Consider the following 9,457-nt stretch of genomic DNA (forward strand, 5'->3'; position numbering starts at 1 on the left):
ATGGTGCTACCAGACAAGGGCACTCCACTTTCCATTCCTGAGGGGACTCCAGGGATGCTGGCGAGCTCTGTGTCTCCCCAGTGGTGGCAGGTAGGAGGGGAGAGGCCGTCCCTTTCTATTCGGGCTCTGCCAGGTTTTTAAATTTTTAAATCATGGTGAAAATTGGTTCCAGTTGAGTGTAGGGGCCAGCGCTCTCAGCACAGCCCCTTCAGCTCTTAAAGGGACTGGGGCCAAAGTCCGGAGTTCCAGCAGAGGAAGGTTTGTCCAGAACAAAGAACCCATGGTCTGGTGTGGCCCTAGTGGCTGTACAGGGGCCTGGCACCCAGAGCACAGCTACAGTCAGTGGGAGCCCCGGCCCAGGCTTCTGTAGCTTCAACGACTGCTTTCCTTCTTGAACACTCTCTCGGCCTTCAAGGGCACGCTGACCCCGGGAGCCCCCGCTTGAGTCAAAGTAAACATCCATCGTCTAAGAGGCACTAATTTGGTGGAGCCGGTGAAGTCCAGGTTCCCAGAGCGACCGGGCGGCATCTTCTGGAACCTGGCGGAGGAGCCGGCCGGGGCTGCTAGATGCCCTGCAGGGAGTGGTTGGGATCACTGCGCTCCCGCTTCACCAGGGGCTCGCCCAGGCTGTGGGCATCCGGGCCCGCCTCGCTGCCGCGCTGCTCATCACCCATGTCGTCTGTGGAGGGAGGGGTGGGGTCAGTGTCCATCATCAGGAGGCCATGGGAGGGAGAGACGGAAGCGCATGTTCCAAGAGCTGCTCCGGCACGCCAGGCAGGGTACTAAGGACACATGGCAGCCCGTGGACCCCACCTTGGCCTCTGCTCCAGGCTGACCTGTCCTCTCCCACCTACCTGGTCACCCAGAGGTGCCCCCAGGTCGGGCCAGGCGAAAGAGCCTCTGCCCTGTGCCTCTCTTCCCCAGGGCCGATAGGCCTGGGGCCTGCTCCCCACAGGGCTGGGGCCTCTGGGGTCCTCCTCCCACCCGCGTGGAGCAGGGACGGGGCCCAGGGGCTCCTCTGGCCTGCCTGTCCCACTCTACTGCTGGGCATGGGCGCAGGAGACCAGAGGCTGCCTGGTCCGGACCTGGTGCTGAGGTCCCTGGGCAGCGGCTACCCAGAGGCCGGCAGCACTCTGAGCCCCAGCCGAGCCAGTCTGCAGTGGCGCCTGCTGCCCAGGGCCCTCACCCACTATCTGGACGCCAGATCCCAGGGCCCTCACCCCCCAGGGGCTGCCCCCATTTCCACCTGCTCATCATGAGGTGAGGCAGACAGGCCACGGCCAGGAGTACCACCCTCCTGGGAGGGCTGTGGCGGGAAAGCCGCAGACACACCCACCTTTGTCAAGCAGCGTCAGCGACAGAGAGGCGAGATCGTTGAACTGAAAGAGAAACCTGGAGTCAGGGGCGCCTGCAGAGGGGTGGCAGTTGCTGTTTGGGGGCTCTGGGGATGCTGGCCCAACCTTGCCTTGAGCCACGTCCTCCATTCACAGTAAAGCAGCTAGGGTCTGCCCTGAGAAGTGGCTCTGATGCTGCCAGGCGTCTGGGTGGGTCCCTGTCCCCTGTCCAGGCCGCCTCTGGGAACTGCTAGGGGTGGAGGGTGCTGACTGCTCGAGGCAGTGAGGGGACAGGAGCTGGTTCCCAAGGTCCCCTGGGTGTGGCTGCTCTGGGTTTTAAGGTGGCATGGAAGGGCCGTGGGCCAAGTTATCTTTGCTCCCTGAAGTCTGTGTACAGCATGAAAACCACTCCTTGGTGGCCCCAGAGCCCGGCGTCCACGCCGACACGCAGAGAACAGACAGCTGCCACAGCCTCTGCACACGCTGTGCGGCCCCGGCCACTGACTCTGAGGGTGCTGTGGCCTCTGGGTAGTAAGAGGGCAGGGACCCTGCCATTCATCAAGCATCACCTCGTTTCTTCCTCGAGGCAAACCCATGCAGCCCAGCAAGTCCACTCCAAGCCATGGACCCCAAAGAACTGAACACAGGTGTGCACACAAAACCCGCCCACAAATGCCCACAGCAGCGCCATTCACAACGGCCACAGAGAGGGAGCGACCACGCAGCATGGAGGCACGAGGGTCAGCGCAGCGCGGCCAGCCACGCACTGGAACACAACTCAGCCAGGAGAGGAACCAGGCTCTGACCCGGGTCACAGAGCAGACGTCATGTTCAGTGAGAGACACTGAACACAAAAGGCCACAGTGTGTGATCCCATTTCTATGAAATGTCCAGGACAGGCCGATCCACAGAGGCAGGAGGGGGCTGCGTGGGGGCTGTGCTGCAGGAGGGGCTTGGGAGTGACTGCTCCTGGGACGGGGTTTCCTTTTGGGGTGATGGAATATTCTGGAACTGGACAGTGGTGTCAGCTGCACCTTGTGAATGTGCTAAACGCCACTGTATTGTGCGCTTTAACATGGAAATACCACCCTATGTGTATGTCACCACGATACGAAGAACACTCTGGGCGGTGTGTCCAAGGCCTCCCCTGCGTGGCAGGACACCCAAGGACAACTCCTTCCAGAGCCAGCGGTCTGATGGTGACTGTGAACTTGGACAGAGCCCCAGAGCCTTCCCGGTGCTGATCAAACTGTGGTTTGGATGTTTTGGAAGACACTGCTGTGTCCTGGCATGAGCGGGCCCGTTTCTGTGGCTCTTTACAGAGCTGTGGATCTGTCTGGCGGCAGAGCAGCGGGACCTGTGCATGTCCTCTCTCCGGGCTGCTCAGAGCACACTGCCCTCTCCCCACAGGCCTGGTCAAGCCCCGGCCGTCCCGCCCAGGAGGGTCCTCACCTCTCCCATCACAGCGATCGGCGTCTCTCCGGTGGCCTCCGCGACGCGGTGCTCCACCAGGTAGAACATGTACTCGTCGTAGAGCAGGCGGATGAGGTGGAAGGAGCCGAAGCTGGCAGCGCTGCGCAGGGTCAGGTCCCGGATCACCATGGAGCTGGGGACAAGCGGACAGAGGCTGGGGACCCTCAGGGGAGCATGGAACCCAGGTCCCGGGCCAGGCTTCATGGCAGCAACACGCTCCCTGCTCTGTGTTCCCTGGGGAACCCAGACCCTGAGTGATCCTAAGACCTGCCGGCCTGTGGGGGGCCGATGACTGCCGAGACCCTGGGCCCAGCGTGATGGATGGGTGGGGCAGGCCTGCCCACTCAGTTCCAGAGACCGCCTGGGGGACAGGAGAGGGAGACGGGCAGTCAGCCCCAAAGCGACAGGCTGCTGGAAACACAACTGCGGCTGGTGCTAGCACAGGCGCTGGACGGAATCGTGGCTGGTGATTCCAGTGACATTTCGGACTCCGAATCAGAGCACAGGCTGGCAGCTGGTGCCTGTCTCCCCAGCAGGAGGCGCCTCTCCCCACCTTCCCCGTATCCTTGCCACCTCCCGCCATTCCTCAGCCCGTGGTTTCAGGCACCTAAACACAAGACAAAAAGCCAGGGTGCTTTAGTCTCTGTCAGCGAAAGCAGGAGTTTCAGAGACTTCAGCCCAGATCCAGTCCTCATCCAGCCGTCAGCCTGTGAGCTGAGAATGCTTTACATTTTGAAATGGTTGGAAAAAGTCAAAAGAATAATTATATTCGGTGGCATGTGGAAATTACATGAAATTCACATGTTGGTGTCTACAAACAGTTTCACTGGCACGTGTCATGCCCGTTCCTATATTGTCTTTCCTAGGATGGCTGCAAATACTACCTGGTTCTTTCCAGGAGAGGCGGCCCCTGACCTGAAGGATCAATATAAGACCAAAAGGGGCTGGGCCCAGTGGCTCACGCCTGTAGTCCCAGTACTTTGGGAGGCCAAGGTGGGCAGATCACTTGGGGTCAGGAGTTGGAGACCAACCTGGTCAACATGGTGAAACGCCATCTCTACTAAAAATACAAAAATTAGCCAGGCATGGTGGCAGGCGCCTGTAATCCCAGCTATTCGGAAGACTGAGGCAGGAAAATTGCTTGAACCGAGAGACAGAGGTTGCAGTGAACCGAGATCATGTCACTGGACTCCAGCCTGGGTGACAGAGCAAGACTCCATCTCAAAAAAAACCAAAAACCAAAAAACAAAAAAACCCAGAATGAAGTGGAACGACGTCTCAGTCCTCCTATGAGACCTCAATGACCCACATACTCAGACCCACAGTGGCGCCTGGTTAAAACCTTTGGCGTACAAGTCAGGTGGTCCCCAATGCCCAAATGCCCCGTCTCGAACTAAGCTTTCATAAACTCTCAGTTACGTCTTATCAGTACTGTAGCAATAACAAGAACACACAGGCTGGAGAAAAGCAAAGACAGCCGCACTGTGAAGACCACCAAAGCTGTCTATCCTTAGGTGTCAAGCACAGTTGCAAAGCCCCCAGCCCCCTTCTGTTCCCCTGGGCCCACCCAGCTTGAATCCCAAGCCCCCTTTCCCCAAAGGCCTCCCCCACGCAGATGAGGTGCTGGCGCTCTGCACCCAGCTTCCCCACAGCCCCGGTGTCTGGTGCGATGCTTCAGTCCGAAGTATTTCCGGAACACCGCCTGCGGTCACCTCGGCATCTCCGGGTTCCCAAATGGGCTCGCAGCTCCCAGAGGGCAGGAGCATCGGCCAGCCACCATCAAGGGAGGCCCAGCCAGAGCTTGGGGATGATCAGCCAAGGCCTCAGCCCACATGCTACCATTTTCCAGTGGGTGCTACAGAAATAAATCCCGTAAACCTAATTTTTATTTTTGTATGACGGCACTGCACATGCGTAAGAATGGAGTCAGGCCGGGTGCGGTGGCTCACGACTGGAATCCCAGCACTTTGGGAGGCCGAGGCAGGTGGATCACCTGAGGTCAGGAGTTTGACAGCAGCCTGGCCAATGGTAAAACCCCGCCTCTACTAAAAATACAAAAATCAGCCGGGCCTGGTGGCGGGCACCTGTAATCCCAGCTACTCAGGAGGCTGAGGCACGAGAATCGCTTGAACCCGGGAGGCGGAGGTTGCAGTGAGCCGAGATCGCGCCACTGCACTCCAGCCTGGTGACAGACCGAGACTGTCTCAAAAAACAAACAAACGAACAAGAGAATGAAGTGGAACAGTGTCTCGGTCTCCCTTGTGAAGAGCACCCCCACCTTGCAGACGTGACCCCGATCCCCTCCAGCTCTGAGCTGTGCTCTTCTCTGGCTGGCAGGTACCTCAGTCCTGTGCTCACTCTGCTCTTCTCGATTCTGCCGCTTGCAACCTTCCTCTGTCCATGGAGATGGGCATCAGCATCCCTACACTGTCTCTTCCCTTGCTCTCCCTCCCATTACCCCAGTGTGGCTTTGTGGTAATTTCTGGCTACACTGGTGTTTCTGTTACGTGGCAGTGGTGTGCTAGGCCCATGGCAGAGCCGCGCAGTCTGTTAGGCATGTGGTTCCTCTCATTCATTCACTCAGCCAGCATTTAAACAGAAGCGAGGTCCCGCACCCAGGTAGCGTGCCTGATCATGCAGGAGACAGACAACAGACAAGTGAACAGATGACGAGAGACAGGTGACGGTCAGTGCCCAGAGAGAAGCAGGGCATGGGGGAAGGCGGGACAGAATGGGCCGTCCTATTTTCAGAGGCTGGGGGTGGGGGGTTTCTCCGCATGGCTGTCTGGGGGAAAGATGTTCCAGGAAAGGGGCAGGTGGAAAGGCCCTGAAGCAGCGTGGCCAGGGGAGTGTGTAAGGAGGGAGCTGAGGGGTTGGCACATTTTTTTTTTTTTTAAACTGAGACAGAGTTTGGCTCTTGTTGCCCAGGCTGGAGTGCAATGGCACGATCTTGGCCCACTGCAACTTCTGCCTCCCGGATTCAAGCGATTCTCCTGCCTAAGCCTCCCAAGTAGCTGGGATTTCAGGTGCCGGCCACCATGCCTGACTAATTTTTATATTTTTAGTAGAGATGGGGTTTTGCCATGTTGGCCAGTCTGGTCTTGAACTCCTGACCCCAAGTGATCCACCCACCTCAGCCTCCCAAAGTGTGGGGATTACAGGCATGAGCCACTGCACCCAGCCAGGCAAACTCGTTTTCATGCTTGCCAGATAGTAAATACCGTCAGCTTTGTGCCCAACAGTCACACTGTTTGTTTGCATTGACAGCTGTAGCTGATCTGTGAATGAATGCGTGTGGCTGAGGTTCCAATAAAACTTTATTTGCACAATGGGCTGGGGCAGTGATATGGTTTGGCTCTGTGTCCCCACCCAAATTTCACCTTGAATTATAATGATCCCCACATGTTGTGGGAGGGACCCGGTGGGAGGTAATTGAATCATGGGGGCAGATGTTTCCCATGCTGTTCTCTTGGGAGTGAATAAGTCTCATGAGATCTGATAGTTTTATAAAGGGGAGTTCTCCTGCACACACTCCCTTGCCTGCCGCCATGTAAGATGTGCCTTTGCTCTTCCTTGGCCTTCTGCTATGACTGTGAGGCCTCCCCAGCCATGTGGAACCGTAAGTCCATTAAACCTATTTTTCTTTATAGATTACCCAGTCTTGGGTATGTCTGTATCAGCAGTGTGGGAATGGACTAATACAGGTGGGGATAACAATTTGGCCCTGTGGCCATAGCTCACTCATGCGCTGCGTCATGCGGGGCCTGTCAGCCACAGAACAGCTTTGTGTTTTCCTGGGGTAATAACTGGCTCTTTTTTAAAAAATGCTCACTTTTCCATGTACTCATGAGACTAAAACTCCTGACAGAACTGCAGGAGGCATCTTGGTGCCTTTCCTGGGGACGATCCCTCTGGAAGCCTTGGCTCCCCTGCCCTGGTCTGCACAGGGTAGGTCTGTAGCTTGGAAATAATTTCCCATCAGAACTCTCAGGACATCGCTCTACTGCCTTCCAGGTTTCTGCACATTGTTCAGAAGTCTAATGCTGCTCCCATCCCCAGCCTGTCGCTTTCTGTCTGGAAGCTTTTATGGCTGTTTCTTAAGCTTGGTGTTTTGAAATTTCACCCGGAGCCTCCCTGGGAAAAGTCAGCAGCTTTCTCAGTTTGGAGACTTGTGCCCTTCAGTTCTGAGACAGCTTTTTTTTTCCCCCCCCTTAGAGATGGGGTCTTGCTCTGTCACTCAGGCTGGAGTGCAGTGGTGCAATCTTGGCTCACTGCAGTCTGGACCGCCAGGGCTCAAGGATCCACCCACCTCAGCCTCCCAAGTATGTGGGACCACAGGCACATGCCACCACGCCCAGACAAGTTTTTTAACTTTTTGTAGAGGTCGTGGTATTTTCCCCAGGGTGGTCTGGAATTTCTGATCTCAAGCTGTCCTCCTGCCTTGGCCTCCCAAAGCGGTGGGATTATAGGTATGAGTGGCTATGCCCAGCCCCCAGTGATTATTTCTGTCTGCAGAACTTGCAACTTAGTTTTTAGGCTACGGTCGCCTTCTGGGCCTGCCCCTGGGAGCCGCTGGTCACAAGTGAGGCCCCCAGCCATGTACTTGTTTTTTGGGGGTTCAGGCACTGCTGGAACTCTGCTGAGCCCTGTTTTTCTCTGAGCTCACCAGCCGAGCTACCCCTTAGAAGTTTGCCTCGGAGCCCCCCACCCGCCAGAATTCTCTCGGAGGTCTGGCAGGACTAACCTGTAAAAGGACCATTTCAGCAGGAACTGCCGGGCGGCCTTGGGGAAGCTGGGGCTGCCGGCATGCTGCTTCAGGACCTGGGTGACCACGCTGTCCAGCCAGCTGGCCCACTGGTCCAGGGAGCTCTGCTGCTGCAGGGTCAGCTTGAAATCCTGCTCCAGCCGCTGCACCACACTCTCCTCACACTGGCACACCCACGAGGCCTGCTCCTGTGGGCGGGGTGGAGGCCAGTGTCAGCAACACAGACCCCCAGCCACAGCAGCCCCCACCGGACCTAGCTGTGCTCAGGGCGGGACATCATGCTGTGCTTGAGCCTTCTCGTCCTTGACCTTGACAGCTGCAAGCCACACCCTGTGTCCCCCATAACAGGGGCAGAATAGACAGCCAAGGGGGATCCGACCCGGCTTCCGGGGACTCATACCCGGGTCTTTCTGGATCAAAGCTCATGCTATACGAGGTCTTCATTTCGTTTTGTTTTAAAAGGGTGACTTCTAACTGTGTGTGTGCATTTATTTACTTAATGGATAAACCCAGGGCCTGAAATAAGCATAGCTCTGAATCTGCTGTGGGCTGGTACTTTGCCAAACCCAGGGGACAGAGTCAGGAAAATGGCCACAGGGAGGTCAACGTGCTGCCAGGATCCTGGAAACCAGGAGCCTTTGTGAGGAAAATGAGCAGCAGTGTTGGCCACAGCACCTGGATGCCAGAGGGCCCTGAGAGATGATGGAGTAGAGAGAGCTGGGGGCTGTGGGTGGGCTTTGGCCTGGGGCACGTGTCATGCGACAGAACTGTGGCCAGGCTCGGAGCGGGGGCCAGGTTTGCCATGGGCTCCACTCGGGGGGTTTGCTGGTTTTGCTGGAGGGCGGGAAGCCCAGGCCCGGGGGACGGCGTGGAGGAGGTCACCTGCACGTTGGCAAAGTCCACGCGGTTGAGGTCGCTGAGCATCTGGTTGATCTGGGACGTGTTCTGCAGCACCGCCCGGGCCGCCTGCGCCAGGTGGTTGAGGGACGTGTAGCGCCGCAGCGTCTGGGCAAAGGCACTGACGACGCCCACCTGTAAGCCAGGGCTCGTGGTGAGCAGGGTTCGCGGGGAAGAGCCTGTTCCGCTGCGCTCCTGGCAGGGGTGCCGGGGCTCAGGGACAACACAGGGAGCAGGGAGCAGGAAACAGCAACCTGGGCAGGGAAGAGGGAAGCCCCTGCTATTCTTAGGGACGCAGTGAGTGAGAATCGGTGAAGCGGAGACCTCGCCGGTGCATTGCACGCGTCGCTAACCGAAGCCCGCGTTCCGCTGAGTTAGAATTCACAACCGGCCCCATGCCCACTTCTAGAGTCCCTGTGGCTCTCTGGAGGGGCTGTTGAGACCACAGATTCCTGGGTGCTATAGGGTCAGACTTTTAGTGGGTGTGGCCTGGGAATCTTATTTTTAAGAGATGGCGTCTTGCTTGTTGCCCAGGCTGGTCTCCAACTCTTGGCCTCAAATGATCCTCCTGTCTCGGGCTCCCAAAGTGCTGGGATTACAGGTGTGAACCACTGCACTGGCCCTGAATCTGAATTTTTAACAATGACCTGATCCATGCTTGCACCACTGCCTAACAGATCAATTCCAAAGAGCAGGCGGGTGCCCTGCAGCTGCCTCCTCTCGCCCAAGAGCCCTTCAAGAAATGCTCATGATGGCCAGGCGCCGTGGCTCACGCCTGTAATCCTAGAACTTTGGGAGGCCGAGGCAGGTGGATCACCTGAGGTCAGGAGTTCGAGACCAGCCTGGCCAGCATGGCGAAACCCTGTCTCTATTAAAAATACAAAAAAATTAGCCAGGTGTGGTGGTGGGTGCCTGTAATCCCAGATATTCGGGAGGCCGAGGCAGGAGACTCGCTTGAACCTGGGAGACAGAGTGAGGCTCTGTCTCA

The 9,457-nt window shown here is 57.3% G+C and overlaps 1 protein-coding gene across 1 annotated transcript in view; it reads right to left on the reverse strand.

Annotated features, from left to right (window-relative positions):
* Positions 1-6: 6 nt before the first annotated feature.
* Positions 7-9,457, reverse strand: part of RFX2 (regulatory factor X, 2 (influences HLA class II expression)) — a 74,624-nt gene continuing 65,173 nt past the window's right edge. Inside the window, exons 13-17 of the mRNA XM_011967479.1 lie at positions 8,455-8,664; positions 7,552-7,760; positions 2,787-2,940; positions 1,337-1,379; positions 7-679 (exon numbers count right to left, since the gene is read on the reverse strand). Coding sequence (XP_011822869.1) covers positions 564-679; positions 1,337-1,379; positions 2,787-2,940; positions 7,552-7,760; positions 8,455-8,664 — 732 coding nt within the window. The 3' untranslated portion in view covers positions 7-563. The remainder of the gene's footprint in view (positions 680-1,336; positions 1,380-2,786; positions 2,941-7,551; positions 7,761-8,454; positions 8,665-9,457) is intronic.

This window comes from Mandrillus leucophaeus, unplaced genomic scaffold, assembly GCF_000951045.1.
Source record: "Mandrillus leucophaeus isolate KB7577 unplaced genomic scaffold, Mleu.le_1.0 Scaffold8, whole genome shotgun sequence".
Classification (NCBI taxonomy): domain Eukaryota; kingdom Metazoa; phylum Chordata; class Mammalia; order Primates; family Cercopithecidae; genus Mandrillus; species Mandrillus leucophaeus.